At 33.3% G+C, this 16,381-nt stretch overlaps 1 protein-coding gene across 2 annotated transcripts; it reads right to left on the bottom strand.

Annotated features, from left to right (window-relative positions):
• Positions 1-259: 259 nt before the first annotated feature.
• Positions 260-15,787, bottom strand: LOC125669632 (caspase-7-like). 2 transcript variants are annotated; one of them, XM_048904308.2, is made up of 9 exons: positions 15,698-15,784; positions 15,235-15,381; positions 8,327-8,525; positions 6,974-7,056; positions 6,562-6,768; positions 3,543-3,762; positions 3,051-3,215; positions 1,572-1,681; positions 260-1,294 (listed from the first exon to the last, which is right to left on the bottom strand). In XM_048904308.2, exons 2-9 carry the CDS (start codon positions 15,367-15,369, stop codon positions 1,130-1,132), a joined length of 1,284 nt encoding a protein of 427 aa, XP_048760265.2. In that variant the 5' UTR covers positions 15,370-15,381; positions 15,698-15,784; the 3' UTR covers positions 260-1,129. The 2 variants fall into 2 exon arrangements, with proteins under 2 accessions (XP_048760265.2, XP_055997175.1); XM_056141200.1 differs by lacking the exons at positions 260-1,294; positions 1,572-1,681; positions 3,051-3,215; positions 3,543-3,762; positions 6,562-6,768 and having other exon boundaries at positions 6,974-8,525; positions 15,698-15,787.
• Positions 15,788-16,381: the final 594 nt, after the last annotated feature.

Here is a 16,381-nt window from a genome sequence, read left to right as displayed (position 1 = left end):
AATCTGCCATAGTCATCGAAAGTAAATAGAAAAGATTCCTACATGACTGTTAAGTCATTTTGAATGCGGATATGGAAAACATTTGACAGTTTTGTAAATCTAACCTCATATAAACACTTGTGTTATGCAGTTTCAAACTGCTCTCAGAATTAAGGTCAAACTGGACCTTTCGTGTACCTAGTTCTTTGATCAAAATTGGTCCATTTGCATCCCAAAAATTGGAAACGTCCATATGTCAGATATCAGACAGGACACAACATGATGGTCATCAGTGGCCTGAGAAATTTATATGATCCAAAATGGTTTTAGTGAGAAAGTCATTGAATTATTCATATTCATTCATCTCTGTTCAAATCAAATGAATCATGGCATACATGTATGTAGAGATCATTACATCTGAAATCAAGTGCGCTAATCATTAATTTGTTAAATGCAACAAATCCACTCTTTGGATACTATTTTTATACTAATTTTTCATTTGAATTTCAACACCACCAAATAATGTTGTTTGTCATGCATAATACGCTGGTTTCGAGATACGTCTGAGTTATTTCCCTTTGGAGAACTCTCGTGCATAGTAAGGCGCGAAAGAATTTGTTTACACGCGGGAGTGGGACAAATATTCGTCACTGCGCAAGTGAATGTACTCAGTAAGTTTCTCATACGATGTTTCATCACCCGAATTCAAATAATACACAAACTAAGTAGCGGTAAGTGATAAGTAATTAAATACATAGAATTCTTATCCTATCACGTTATTTTATTGATCATAAGTAGATCTACCATATCTAAGATATTTCTTGCAAATATGACATTGTTTGTATGTTTCCATTTCGGTAAAACATTTCTTTCGATACTATTTGTATTTAATTTCCTACATTTACATATTTAAAGAGAAACCGCTTTTAATACATTTCATCGTCTTCCTCATTGGCTGTAGGTCCACTCTGTCCCACTTAGGCATTCCAAGTTCCACTAAATGCACCTCCTATACAGAAGATTTCGTATCTCGAAACTGGCGTATTATTTTTTCATAATCTGCATAACACAAAGTACAGGAAGTAATCACTGTCACGTTAGCGCTTGTTGAAGAGACACTTTCAGCTGGAAGCTTGTAAAAGAGTCACTGTCAGCTGGAGGCTTGTTGAATTCTGTTCTGTTGAATTTCCTCCGACACAAGACCAGGACAGAAGTAAAGACTTTTTGAGAGGGTTGAGCTGAATTCAGAAATTGCCACAAATTCTTTCTTTTGGCTACTGTCCTTTGCCCTGCCTCGAGACACAAGTTCATTTACCTGCAAAGGCAGTCAAGTACAAAACACAATATTTCACCATAAATTGCGAGTGATTTTAATGAAAAGCTTTTATATTTTCATCAGGTAAAAGTAAATATGGCATTTGATAGATATGTACAGTTTATATATACGTATCAAATTTAAAAATGGCTACTTGAATGTGACTTATACAAGGTTTTGTCATGCAATAATCTTAGATATTATCCATAATAAAACATAAATTATATGCATATATAATATTCCCATTTGTCTACATTACATACTAAAAATTACATACCTTTGTAAGCATCTGTAGAATATCATCTTTATAAGAATATCTAGCAAATATGAAAGCAACAGCCTGAAGAAACCACGAACCATACATCTTGTTCCTGAAGGAAACCATTCCTGTAAAACGAAAGGTTTAGTACCTAAACATTAAGCCAGCTGTAGTCAAGTTCTACAGAACTCTATGTTTTCTTATTCTAGTTGGTTCATAGTTGAGTGATTTTGGCTGTGAAGCAAGAGTGACAATTCATGGTTGCATTATGATTTGGTTGGATGGTTGTACATTGTTTAACGTCCTGTTTGAGAAATTTTCACTCATACATCACCATTTCATGTGAAGGGCTGCAAAATTTTGGCCTATGCTCTGTGCTTAAGGACTTTAAGCAGGGAGGAATTTTTATCTTGCCACACCTGCTGTGACATGGGGCCTCCGTTTTGGCTGCCCCATTTAGTTGACTCTTACGACAAGCAAAGGGTACTTAGGACCTATTCTAACCAAGATCCCCATGGGATTTGAAAATCTCCATCGATCTATTACTTTGAATAGAAGCAGTACTATAAAATCAAAACAACCCCAGAATGTTTACGCCCCAATTATGATTGATTTATTGAAATTTAACACCATTTTGGCAATATTTTCAGCTTCGATTGTGCACACAATAGCATACAATAAAGTAAGTATACAAATGGTACCTATGTAAATATGTCTGCATGGCTGTACAACTGCATGGTTCACACAGATGTCTCAACTCCAATATTATGTGACATCAATAATATTCCAAAGCCAAATAAAATACTTTTACACTAGTGACTTATGAAATGTGATCACCATCATAACAAATGGTGAACTCCGAGAATTCACACTCTCTTACTTACTATAATCAAAGAAAGTATTGATAGAGCATTTCTTAAAAAACATTTTTACATGCATTTTGGTTTCTGTTAAAAATGATCCAATATGCAACAAAAAATTCCATTTCACAATAATAATATAAAAAAAGATTGTAATCATATGTAGGAACAAAAAATTATTTTTCATGACAAAGCCTGAAATTTCAGGACGTTTAAGCACTTTACTTTATTTCATGACTTTTGAGCATATTTTGGTTTTTGTTAAAAATAATCAAATATGCAACAACAAATTCCATTTCACAATAAAAAAAAAAAAAAAAGATTGTTAGGAACAAAATGATATAAATCAATTTTCCATGACAAAGCCTGAAATTTCATAACTTTTAAGCACTTTACTTAATTTCATACAACTATGAAATTTCAACACTTTTTTTCATGACCTGTATGAACTAAGGCCTCTGCCTTATATCTTAATCTATAAAATCAAAAACCCACAACTGTCACTAGATACACATTTTCCTAAGTTATAGTGCAATTTGATTATCACTTACTTACTACATATACATGCACCATGAAGTTAAAGAGGACACATATATATTTACAATATTCTATTTCAATTCTAAGTTTAAAAACATACCTAATGTTGATGCCGTGGCAACCACCATGTGACTCATTGTGGGTGTGACTATCTCGGTATGAGAATCCGTTTCCGAGTTCAAAGTCAGGTCTTTCACCATCTCCTCTGCTTTCTTTATTTCCTGGTTAATGTGAGTACTCTCCCTTACTCCTTCATCTCTTTCATCTAAAATAAAGAGAGTTTCTTCAATTCCTGTGATAAAAAACTTTCTTGTCATCGACTGCACCATCTGTACTACTACACAGTACAGAAAATGGATCAATCAGTTAACTGTAAATCGGACATGACGGGTGGCCCATCCACTACTTCATGTCTTTTCCCCATTTCATTCTACTAAAAGGCTTGACTTTTTGGATGCGAGTTGACCCGGGTACGAGTTGGTCTGGGTATCATGAGTTGACTGGAACCTGTGTGTTTGGTATATATATTGTACGAACAACAGATAAATTTTGATTCCTGCAGTAACTGTTACTGACCAAAAGGCAGCATTACCTCCTCTACAAGCCTGTATCAGTAGGACTTTGGGTTTGTCGGCCATGGCTGGGAAGTTTTCGCCATTGAACTGTTTTTTGATTTCTTCGATTGATACTGTTTTGCCGTCCGTTCCATAAATAGACCCACTTGTTCCATGAGTCATGATCACCAAAACGAAACAGTCTGCTGTGCGGTGGAAATCTTTCTTTACCTCCTGTCTTAGTATGTCTTTGATGTCCTGTATCATAAAAACAAATTGACTTTAACATTTCTTCAATCATGTAACTTCTATACATGTTGTAAACAAGATACGTTTGTGAAACACAGATGCACCCATATTGCAGCAAGTAATTCTGGTACCAAAATAAAGCTCTTCTCACAAGGAATACACACATGAAATATGAAAACTTTATCAATGACCATTCAAAAGTTAAGTTCAATGTTAATGTTCTTGAAAGACAAACCAAAAACAATATTCTCCAAAACCTACGATGACAGGGGCATAAAATTATGAATCTGTGGTAAGAAATATAAAGATAAATAAAGCACTTGGAAGAATATTCAAAACTCAATTTCATTTAGAGCTTTACATGTACATCCTTCCCTTATGATGTCATGACCAGAAACACTGCCTCATTTTCCTTATGTTACCATTTCATGCATCATGAGATAAATTCCACTGCTATTACACAATGTTTTCAGCAGTAGATATCTTCAATTTCATCAAATTACATGCTGGCCGATTAAAGTGCAAGTCGTGATGGGTATGAAAACAAACAATAATTGGCATGCTTAAATTTATGAATTTTATTAAATTTTCTACCATTACGTTTTATAATGTAAACACACTTTTTAAAACGAAAGTTACATTTTTAACATATCAACTGGTGATTGCAGTAGTATTCAACCACATGATTGAATCTCACAAATGTGTACAAATTGTAGCTTGTAATGATTTTCAACCCGCATGGGAAGAGGTTCATTGAATTTACCGAGGAAAAGGTCATTTCTGCCTGCATGGATACGAAGATGAAGGCCTGTTGTGGCCATTGAAGAAAAGCTAAGTATATTATACACCTAATTCAGTGCCGATTAATATCATTCAAATGAAATAAATTGTGAAAAATCAGTAAAATGTTACTTTTACAGTAATCATTCATATAATGTTTAGGTAAATGCTTTACAAAATACTATAAAATATTAAGCTTGCTTTCGTTGTTTATTTATGCGCTTGCTTTCGTTGTTTATTTATGCGCTTGCTTTCGTTGTTTATTTGTGCGCCTGCTTTCGTTGTTTATTTATGCGCCTGCTTTCGTTGCTTATTTATGCACCTGCTTTCGTTGCTTATTTATGCACCTGCTTTCGTTGCTTATTTATGCGCTTGCTTTCGTTGTTTATTTATGCACTTGCTTTCGTTGCTTATTTATGCGCCTGCTTTCGTTGTTTATTTATGCGCCTGCTTTCGTTGTTTATTTATGCGCCTGCTTTCGTTGCTTAATTATGCGCCTGCTTTCGTTGTTTATTTATGCGCCTGCTTTCGTTGTTTATTTATGCGCCTGCTTTCGTTGTTTATTTATGCGCCTGCTTTCGTTGTTTATTTATGCGCCTGCTTTCGTTGTTTATTTATGCGCCTGCTTTCGTTGTTTATTTATACGCTTGCTTTCGTTGTTTATTTATGCGCTTGCTTTCGTTCTTTATTTATGCGTGATAAAAACCAAATTAAACATATAGTAGTAGCTAGCATTTTGGTGTCGGTAATACTTTGCGGAATTTTCTTAAAGTTAAAAGATGAACTTTGAAATGCTGGGTTTTTTTGTTTTATGCTATAATGTTGATTCTATATTTGATTAATTTTCTTCAGCAGCAATTCCTACACAACAAAATTATTCGAAATATGGCTGCATTTTTAACAAGAGGTCCATGGGCCACATCGCTCACCTGAATCACATTGGCCCATGATATCTAAAGATTTTCCATATATATTTGCATGTAAAACTTTGGTCCCTATTGTAGCCCCAACCTACCCCTGGAGGTCATGATTTTTACAAACTTGAATCTGCACTATGCCAGGAAGCTTTCATGTAAATCTCAGCTTTTTTGGCCAAGTGTTGCTTGAGAAGAAGATTTTTAAAGATTTTCTCCCTATAAAGCTGTATTTAGAACTTTGATCCCCTATTGCGGCCCCATCCTACCCCTGGGGACTATGATTTTAACAAACTTGAATCTGCACAATGTCAGGATGCTTTCATGTAAATGTAAACTTTCCTGGCCCAGTGGTTCTTGAGAATTTTTTTTTTAAAGATTTTCCCTATATATTTGTATGTAGAACTTTGATCCCCTATTGTGGTCCCATTGTACCCCCAGGAGCCATGATTTTCACAAGCTTGAATCTGCACTATGTCAGGAAGCTTCTATGCAAATGTGAATTTTTCTGGCCCAGTGGTTGAGAAGATTTTAAAAGATTTTTTCCTACATATTCAGGAAGTTTCATGCAAATGTAAACTTCTTTGGCGCAATGGTTTCTGAGAAGATTTTTTTTATATATTAGTATGTAAAATTTGATCCCTTATTGTGACCCCATCCTGTGGGGAGGGGGGGGGGGCTATGGTTTTTAAAAACTTGAATCTGCACTATGTCAGGAAACTGCAGTGCAAACTGGAACTTGTCTGGGCCACTGGATCTTGAGAAGAAGATTTTTAAAGATTTTCCCTACATATTTGCATGTTAAACTTTGATTCCCTGTTGTGGCCCAAACTTATTACCGGGGGCCATGATTTAACAAACTTGAATCTGAACTATGTCAGGAAGGAGATTTTGTATAGAAATCATGAAGTTTAGATTGTGGGAAGGTTTTGGTTGTGTGGAGACTTTGAAATAGTAGTCATGAAGTTTAGATTGTGGGAAGGTTTTGGTTGTGTGGAGATGTCACTTTCTCATCAACAACAATATTAATAATTGATAATAATAACAACGTGATTTCTCATCTGACAACAAAGATATTAATAACTGATGACAATAATAAAATGATTTCTTCTACCTCTCCTTTCTTATCATTGTACACATCCACTATGAAGTTCATCTGTTCAAAGACTTCGAAAATTTTCCGTTCGTCCTGCTCCGTTCCTTCTCGTGTTGCCAGGGTCACCCTTCTCTTGCCACTTTCATCTTCCTCCAGGGGACCAAAGAAGATTTTGTTGTTGATGACTAGAACCCTGCCTCGTGGATTGCGACCCATTTTGTAGTACTGCAAAGTTCATGTTCAAATTCTCAAATAAGGAGGTCAAAATGTACATGTCACATTTTTTTTATTTTTTTTTTTAGAAAACTTTCAAAAGTTAATCTTGAAAAGCAATTTTCCCCCTACATATAGCTTGAAGTGACTGTACATGTATTTTGATAAAATACAGCAGTAATTTGTACCAGTAAAAATAATTGCCTTTTGTTCATACCCTGCCATTTTGGAATCTTGTGTTATGACTTGAACATAATTTTACTGTCAATTTTCCCTCTAAACTCGTTGGATCAGGCCATGCTGTAAGAAAATTATGTTTTATTAATAAAATAAGAAAAAGCAGAGAGAAAAAAGAACGATTTAATGCCTATTGTAAATTGGCATTTCATAATATCTTACAACGATAGTTAGCCATGTTATAATTTCCCCTCCTTTAAAACCAAATACTATTCAATACAGTTACTGCATAGACAAAATAAAAGTAAATATAAATTCACAAGGATAAGTCCTCAACAAGTGAAATACAATACTTTAAATATTTCATTAGACAGTTAGAAGGGTGAACCATTGAATAATCTGGTGAGATGTTGATGTGAGGACTGGACATTAGAACTAGTGAGATGTTGATGTGAGGCCTGGAAATTAGAACTGATAAGATGTTGAAATGAGGACTCAGGACTGGACATTAGAACTGGTGAAATGTTGATGTGAGTTTTAATGGACATGAGAACTGATGAGATGTTGATATAAGTTTTGCTGGACATTAGAACTGGTGAGATGTTGATGTGAGTTTTACTGGACATTAGAACGGCTGAGATGTTGATGTGAGGACTGGACATTAGAACTGCTGAGATGTTGATGTGAGTTTTACTGGACCTTAGAATGGCTGAGATGTTGATGTGAGGACTGGACATTAGAACTGGTGAGGTGTTGATGTGAGGACTGGATATTAGAACTGGTGAGATGTTGATGTGAATTTTACTGGACATTAGAACGGCTGAGATGTTGATGTGAGGACTGGACATTAGAACTGCTGAGATGTTGATGTGAGTTTTACTGGACCTTAGAATGGCTGAGATGTTGATGTGAGGACTGGACATTAGAATTGCTGAGATGTTGATGTGAGGACTGGATATTAGAACTGCTGATGTGTTGATGTGAGGACTGGATATTAGAACGGCTGAGATGTTGATGTGAGTTTTACTGGACCTTAGAATGGCTGAGGTGTTGATGTGAGGACTGGACATTAGAACTGCTGAGGTGTTGATGTGAGGACTGGATATTAGAACTGCTGAGATGTTGATGTGAGGACTGGATATTAGAACTGCTGAGGTGTTGATGTGAGGACTGGACATTAGAACTGGTGAGATGTTGATGTGAGGACTGGATATTAGAACTGCTGAGATGTTGATGTGAGGACTGGATATTAGAACTGCTGAGATGTTGATGTGAGGACTGGATATTAGAACTGCTGAGATGTTGATGTGAGGACTGGATATTAGAACTGCTGAGATGTTGATGTGAGGACTGGATATTAGAACTGCTGAGGTGTTGATGATGGAAGATTTACTTTGTGGTAGATCCTCCTCCTCGTCCTGTTGGTGGTAAGGAGGTGTATACGTGGTGGATGAGCCAGATGTCAGTTGCTTGACAACATGATCATTATGTGTATCCATTAACACTTTCAGGAATAATTTAAATGCCTGTGGACCCCGCCTTGGCAAAATATCTAACAGTTTTCTCATCTTCTTCTCTTTAATTTTTTCCACCTAAATCAAAAATGGATAAAAAAACACTTAACATTCATGTTGCAAGATATGACAAATTCTGGTTTGTTGCTATAAAATCTATTCCACATATATTAAAGTCACTTATATTGAACTATCTGTTATATTGAATTCTTATACCTCAAGATGTTTTTGCTATATAAATGTTAGGTGAATAAATTTGCTATTTCTTCTGGATAACGCTAGCCATGAAATAGTTACTGAACTATCTGTCCTAGGGAAATAGCCTAAAAACTATTTACTGGATGCTACATTTTCTTTTCTGTGACGTCAAAGTCTGATAACTCTATTAGTTTACCACTCAGATCACCTCGGTCAATTTCATCTAATGCCGATGTTAGTTTACTTCACTTTGGTATGTCTGACACAAATAAAGTCTACTTTGGTATAATAGAACACCTATTTACTGACTAGGGGACGATAGGAAGTAAATAGGTGTCTACTATCTATTGTATTGAATTCACTTATATTGAACTATCTGTTATACTGAAGTCACTTATATTGAACTATCTGTTATATTGAAGTCACTTATATTGAACTATCTGTTATATTGAAGTCACTTATATTGAACTATCTGTTATATTGAAGTCACTTATCCTGAACTATCCGTTATATTGAAGTCACTTATATTGAACTATCTGTTATATTGAAGTCATTTATATTGAACTATCTGTTATATTGAAGTCACTTACATTGAACTATCTGTTATATTGAACTAATCTGTTATATCAAAATTGGTACCGTATAAGTTTTATATTGAAGTCATTTATATTGATCTATCTGTTATAATGAAGTCACTCATACTGAACTATCTGTTATATTGAACTATCTGTTATAATGAAGTCACTTATATTGAACTATCTGTTATATTGAAGTCACTTATATTAAACTATCTGTTATATTGAAGTCACTTATATTGAACTATCTGTAATATTGAAGTCACTTATATTGAACTATCTGTTATATTGAAGTCACTTATATTGAACTATCCATTATATTGAAGTCACTTATCCTGAACTATCCGTTATATTGAAGTCGCTTATATTGAACTATCTGTTATATTGAAGTCATTTATATTGAACTATCTGTTATATTGAAGTCACTTATATTGAACTATCTGTTATATTGAACTATCTGTTATACTGAAGTCACTTATCCTGAACTATCTGTTATATTGAAGTCTCTTATATTGAACTATCTGTTATATTGAAGTCACTTATATTGAACTATCCGTTATATTGAAGTCACTTATCCTGAACTATCCGTTATATTGAAGTCACTTATATTGAACTATCTGTTATATTGAAGTCATTTATATTGAACTATCTGTTATATTGAAGTCTCTTATATTGAATTATCTGTTATATTGAAGTCACTTATATTGAACTATCCGTTATATTGAAGTCACTTATCCTGAACTATCCGTTATATTGAAGTCGCTTATATTGAACTATCTGTTATCTTGAAGTCATTTATATTGAACTATCTGTTATATTGAAGTCACTTATATTGAACTATCTGTTATATTGAACTATCTGTTATACTGAAGTCACTTATCCTGAACTATCTGTTATATTGAAGTCACTTATATTGAACTATCCGTTATATTGAAGTCACTTATCCTGAACTATTCGTTATATTGAAGTCGCTTATATTGAACTATCTGTTATATTGAAGTCATTTATATTAAACTATCTGTTATATTGAAGTCACTTATATTGAACTATCCGTTATATTGAAGTCACTTATCCTGAACTATCCATTATATTGAAGTCACTTATATTGAACTATCTGTTATATTGAAGTCATTTATATTGAACTATCTGTTATATTGAAGTCATTTATATTGAACTATCTGTTATATTGAAGTCACTTATATTGAACTATCTGTTCTATTGAAGTCACTTATATTGAACTATCTGTTATATTGAAGTCACTTATATTGAACTATCTGTTATATTGAACTATCTGTTATATTGAACTATCTGTTATATTGAAGTCACTTATATTGAACTATTTGTTATATTGAACTATCTGTTATATTGAAGTCACTTATATTGAACTATCTGTTATATTGAAGTCACTTATATTGAACTGTCTGTTATATTGAACTATCTGTTATATTGAAGTCACTTATATTGAACTATCTGTTATACTGAAGTCACTTATATTGAACTATTTGTTATATTGAAGTCACTTATATTGAACTATCTGTTATATTGAAGTCACTTATATTGAACTATTTGTTATATTGAAGTCACTTATCCTGAACTATCCGTTATATTGAAGTCGCTTATATTGAACTATCTGTTATATTGAAGTCACTTATATTGAACTATCTGTTATATTGAAGTCATTTATATTGAACTATCTGTTATATTGAAGTCACTTATATTGAACTATTTGTTATATTGAAGACAATATTGAACTATCTGTTAAAAATAAGTTTTACCATATAGAATTCAGGGATTTTAACCACAAAAAGTGTTTGATATCTTAAGGTAGACCTATACTCTGCCTTAAAGGGACTGATTCACGATTTTACCCAAAATTTTGTTTTTCACTTTTAATGATCAAAATCTACTGTCTAAAGTGTTTGAAAAATTTCAAATGAAAATTAAGGTTATACATCATCACAGAAGCTCATTTCAGAGAGTTTATTATCTGTTTTGTAAACAAAGATTGCGGTTTGCTATTGTTTACGAAATTTTCAAAAGAAATGGATATCGGTCTAAGTTTATTATATATCTTTCACATTTCAAGCATTTTGGGGTAAAATGTGTCACCTAAAACTTAAAATTTGTGATTATGCAAAATTAAGATGAATTATATTACAAAATCAGTATTTCACTTGTTTGTTTGTTTACATAAAAAAACTCGAGTCTTTGTTTACATAACACAGATTTAAGGCTAAAATATTGCTTTCATTCTTGCATTCAGAAGGTAAAAATTTTGGCTGTCAACATTAAATGAGTTGTATTTTTAATGTTTAACACCAAAAAGGAAAAATATTTTGATCAAAAATCGTGAACCAGTCCCTTTAAATGGACTCAATCATGAAAAAAATTGCCTTTAGAAGATAGATATATATTCCAGTAATATAGATAAACATTGAAAAAAATATATATGTTAACAAGCTAGTTTCATCGTTATTGCTTCTCAAAAGTAAGTACCCCATCCACATATAATCAGCATTAATGAAAATGTATTCCTCCTTATTTTTCTTAATAATTAATATTTTTCCAAACAAATGGGCTGTAAAAAGCAACATAGACTACCCAATATTTAATGATATGTAATCATTTATTTTAATAAATTTGAATAACTATTTTCATAGTGTACACTTTGTGAGCCCAAACATGTTAAAAGAAATACTGTTGAAAATGCCATTTGATGTCAATATTGGTGTTTTCTCCCAATTTTTATGGACTAAACCTTAAATAAATTGTTTCTAATTTACAAATTGTTATCTCAGAAAAAGGATTTGCGTAAGAAAATCATATGTTGACGTATCATTTTAAAAGCTAGAAGCTCTACAACAAGTACACCCCCCCCCCCCCCCCCCCCAATCTTGAATTATACATTTCATATTTTCATACGACATGTGAAATTTGAGAATATTTACAACCTTGGATAATAATTTGAACTATGTTAACTATAAATATTATAAAATACATGTGGTTTGCAATTAGATTTTACATTTTATCTGAAAACAAATCATTCTAGAAGAGGGTATTCACAATGTGAATGTATAACAAAAGTAACAAACTGAATTTTGATAGTTTTGCTTATATGATTAATGCATATGTGTAATGTGTGTTATATCTTTTATCATGAAATCATCTACATAAAATTGGATATACGTACATGTACATCACTTCCGCCGATCTATGTAGATGCAATCTCAACAAGGAACTAATCGCGTTATACAGATGCGGCCCCAATCATTTTGAAAAAAAGGAGAGGGGATGAGGGAAAATGACAAATTTATGACGGTCGGTGAAATAAAACAAATTATTTGCAGCCGTTCTTTGAAGCTTAATTGCGTCAATATCTGCAACATTGGAGCAGCAAACACAACTACGATATCTGTGGTCACTGGAGCAGCAAAGTGTGAACTTTCATTTTTACACAAAAGCTTACCATGTATTTGTTCATGATAATTTGGATTCAACAGCTGCGTAGTTTGAATTAGCAATTATTACTCTAAAGAATTTTTTACTCATATGGAGACGTCACCATTGCCGGTGAAGGGCTGCAAAACTTTGGCCTAATTATGCTCGACGCCGACGGCCTTTGAGTAGGGATTTTTAGAGTGCCACACCTGCTGTGACACGTGGTCTCAGTTTTTGCGGTCTCATCCGAAGGACCATCCCATTTAGTTGCCTCTTGCAACAAGCATAGGGTACTGAGGACCTATTTTAACCCGGATCCTCACAAAAGAAATAATATTATTATTGTGATGCTGGTGGAAATATGAATTGGTCCCCCTTTCCCATCCGTCTCTCCAACTTTCTGATGCCCGCATAATTCCATATGTTGAACATGGATCATTGTAAAACTTTTACATACATGAATATAGTCAATATACCTCACGGATGCCCCGGTCCTACTAAACAGAGTACGCTAGAGGACTTTAGAGTATGCTGAAAAAATTTCATAATCTAATGCAATTTAACTGCTGTTTGTAGGTGTTCTTACTTTAGTTTAACCTTATAAATATATATCTGGAATATATTGTGTTTGTTTTCATTATTTTAGGAATTATTTTGAACTACAGTTTACCGTTTGATCCCGATCAAATTTAACTACATATTTACATAAAGTACCAGCGCATTTATACATTTAATTTTCCAAGATTATGCCTTTATCTTATTTTTAAAGTATTAAGTCTTTTTTAGTCAACTAAACAGTGAATTCCATGCCTCGAAAAATAAATCATTCAGTGGTATTTAGATTTACATAAAAATGAAATGATTACATCTATGAAGATGAGTTCTTTGATGATTGTCGCTGTTGTTTTAAATCAACACTGGACGTGTGGTTTTTTTTAAGGCCAGCAATTATTCAATTGATTTGAATCAATAATTGGCCAGTGGACAAAGAAATAAATTATAAAATAAATTGATGAATTGAAAAGGGAGGTTTAAAAAGGCATAAAAAAACCCACCAAAACAACCAGGGGGGGGGGGGGGGGGGGGGGGGGCAAGAAAATCAAAGATCATGAATCCGAATAACTATCAATCAAACGTAAAATTAACTACTGATGCAATATGTCATATTGCTCAATTCTTTCTCCAAACGAAATAGTAATAATCGGAATCATGATACCATAAATCTTCAAGAAATTGAATGTTGTTTTCTGGTCAAAATATCACTAATAAACAAATACTTTTGATAAATTTTGCAATATTATAATATAATCATGTTTATTTAAGTGATATAGTACCAGCGATTTTTTTCTACCCATTGGTACTGGTACCGGTACCTATTCAATTGGGAAAAATAGCGTCAAAATCGAACAAATTGGGAATTTCCTACCAACATATTGGCAAATGATTTCAACCAAAACAAAAGAAAAGAAAGAACAAAACAAGAAGTATTCATCACTTTACAAACTTTTTATACGGTAATATTTGCTGTTGTGAGACATAAGGAATCATCGTAGGATCGTTTTAGAATTGTCATACCTCTACAATACGTGATCTGTACTTTCGATTTAATACCGGAAGTGAACATTTTAGTTAACTCGAAAAACGTTTCAGACTAAGTAAATTACGATGTCAGAGAATTACAATGTCAGAGGTCTATTTTTCGGCAAGCGAATTGGGAATTTTTAGTCTCAAAATTGGGAAAAATCAACGGTTTTTGGCATTGGGAATGGTATCATTTATCGGTACCAGTTATATAAGGAAAAAAATCGCTGTATACATACAAATAAACAATTAAATTGCATTAAGTTATGAAATTTTACCAGTTACCAACTTACTCTAAAGTATTCTAACGTACTCTGTTTAGTAGTACCCCGGACGCCCTCATCCGCCAGAATGTTGTCTGTTCTCCAACCGATTTTTTTCTAAAGCTTGAATCATCTTTAGCCCACCCCCCCCCCCTCTTTTCTTAATACAAAATTTTACCGCAGCAATGGAAGGAATCAATTATATATGTGTATTTCAAATTGACAAGTACTCATTATGGATCTAGATTTAAAAGTTCAGTATCAAGGGCAATAACTTGTATTTCCCAATATCTATAATGTTTCATGACAAGAGTTATCCTTCTTGCAAAGTATTGAAATATGTGTTATGTACTGATTTATATTATATGTGTTTCAAACCTTTATCTTTTTATTATTTCATTCTTGTTAAGTTACAGGGTTTCTTTCTTTCTCTCTCAGAGATCCTGATTTCTACTCGTGTCAAATGTAGAACCCAACCAGCCTAGTTGTCATCTTTCATTCAACCACAACATAAACAGGCTAGCTATCACATATATATGTATCTAAAAATAAGGTTTATCTGGGAACATGGTAAATACATGTATATACACAGTGCGTAACAAGCAATGAAAGGGATGGAATACTTTTGAAAATCATTTTGTCACTTGTTTTAAATGTGCATGTTTGTGATTTTTGTTGTTGTATATTTGCCAATTCCTGAACAAATAAACAAAAACAAAAGGAAATCTGTACCTCCACTTCATCTTTCATTCCTTCAGTGAAGATTTCAAAGGTGAACAGTCCATCAGCGACGTCATCGGGATTAGCTATGTTCTTCACAAGGAACGTTCGATTCAGCTGTAGCGCTCTGCGATCAGCATCCTCCATTTGCTTATTACTCTATTGACAGGAAATAATCGATAATTAAAACAATTTCAAAACGGTGTCAAAAGTAATATCGTCTATCAATGTCCTAGAGTAAATTCACTTCTTCCTCAATTCCCCCGCCCACTTGTGGCATGACAATATAATATTTCATCAAACGATGAACCGAAACTTCCGTCCATTAAAAAACAGAGGAAGCTCGGACTGAAACTTCAGACATAGCATTGTTAACAAGCAATCTTAGCTTTATTGACTTCACACTACCTTAACAAATAAATATTCTATAATGAGATTTAATTCATTCAATGAAACTGCCTTATTAATAACTTACTTATTTTAGCTTGTTTGAAACAAATGGAATTCCTTTTTCTATATTTAGACACATCGGACGTCGAACCCGAGTTCTAAAACATCTCCGGGTTTTTAGTTTTTATTTATTTATTTATTTTTTTTTTTTGAAAGGTTGTCAAAATCTTTGTCATTTTCTAACTGATGAAAAAAAGAAGAATAAAATATGTTAAAAATTTATTTTTTCAAATCTCTTTACTTAACCAAAATAGGGTGGGTGTAAATGTAGTCCGGGACATATGTCCCGGGACATATGTCCCGCGATGTCCGATATTGATATTTGCCGATTTATCGTTATACGTTAGTTTTTCTTCAATTATCTTACTGAATGTGTTTTAAGATGATCACCAAGAGTCTTCATTGTGAATTTGGTGTGTGGAAATTGCCTAATTATTTAATAAATGGCTTTTATTTTTTCTTCAGGGTGTAAAGGTAGTCCCGAAGATTTTACGAAGAAAACGCATTTCCGGTTTTGTTTTTGCCTTGTTAATAATTGAAATAAAACCTTTTCTGTGTTTTATGTTGCTTTTGCTGTTGTTTAGATATTGTTTCTTGTCCTGATAAAAGATTTACGAAATATTCAGCATGTTATATGAATGCTCGTCCTTCTTTTTATGGGACATCGCTTCGGTGGTTGACTCGACACGAAGAGTGTAAAATTAAAACC

This window comes from Ostrea edulis, chromosome 1, assembly GCF_947568905.1.
Source record: "Ostrea edulis chromosome 1, xbOstEdul1.1, whole genome shotgun sequence".
Taxonomy (NCBI): Eukaryota; Metazoa; Mollusca; class Bivalvia; order Ostreida; family Ostreidae; genus Ostrea; species Ostrea edulis.
Note: the sequence above shows the minus strand (reverse complement) of the source record. Positions and strands in the feature narration are given on the sequence as shown.

Bases quoted from the DNA above. Each gene is read 5' to 3' on its own strand.
- LOC125669632 (XM_056141200.1), bottom strand. From the start codon at position 15,369: ATGGAGGATGCTGATCGCAGAGCGCTACAGCTGAATCGAACGTTCCTT. The intron at 8,526-15,234 runs GTACAGATTTCC...TTTTTGATTTAG, and splicing joins GAATGAAAGATGAAGTGGAG to GTGGAAAAAATTAAAGAGAA.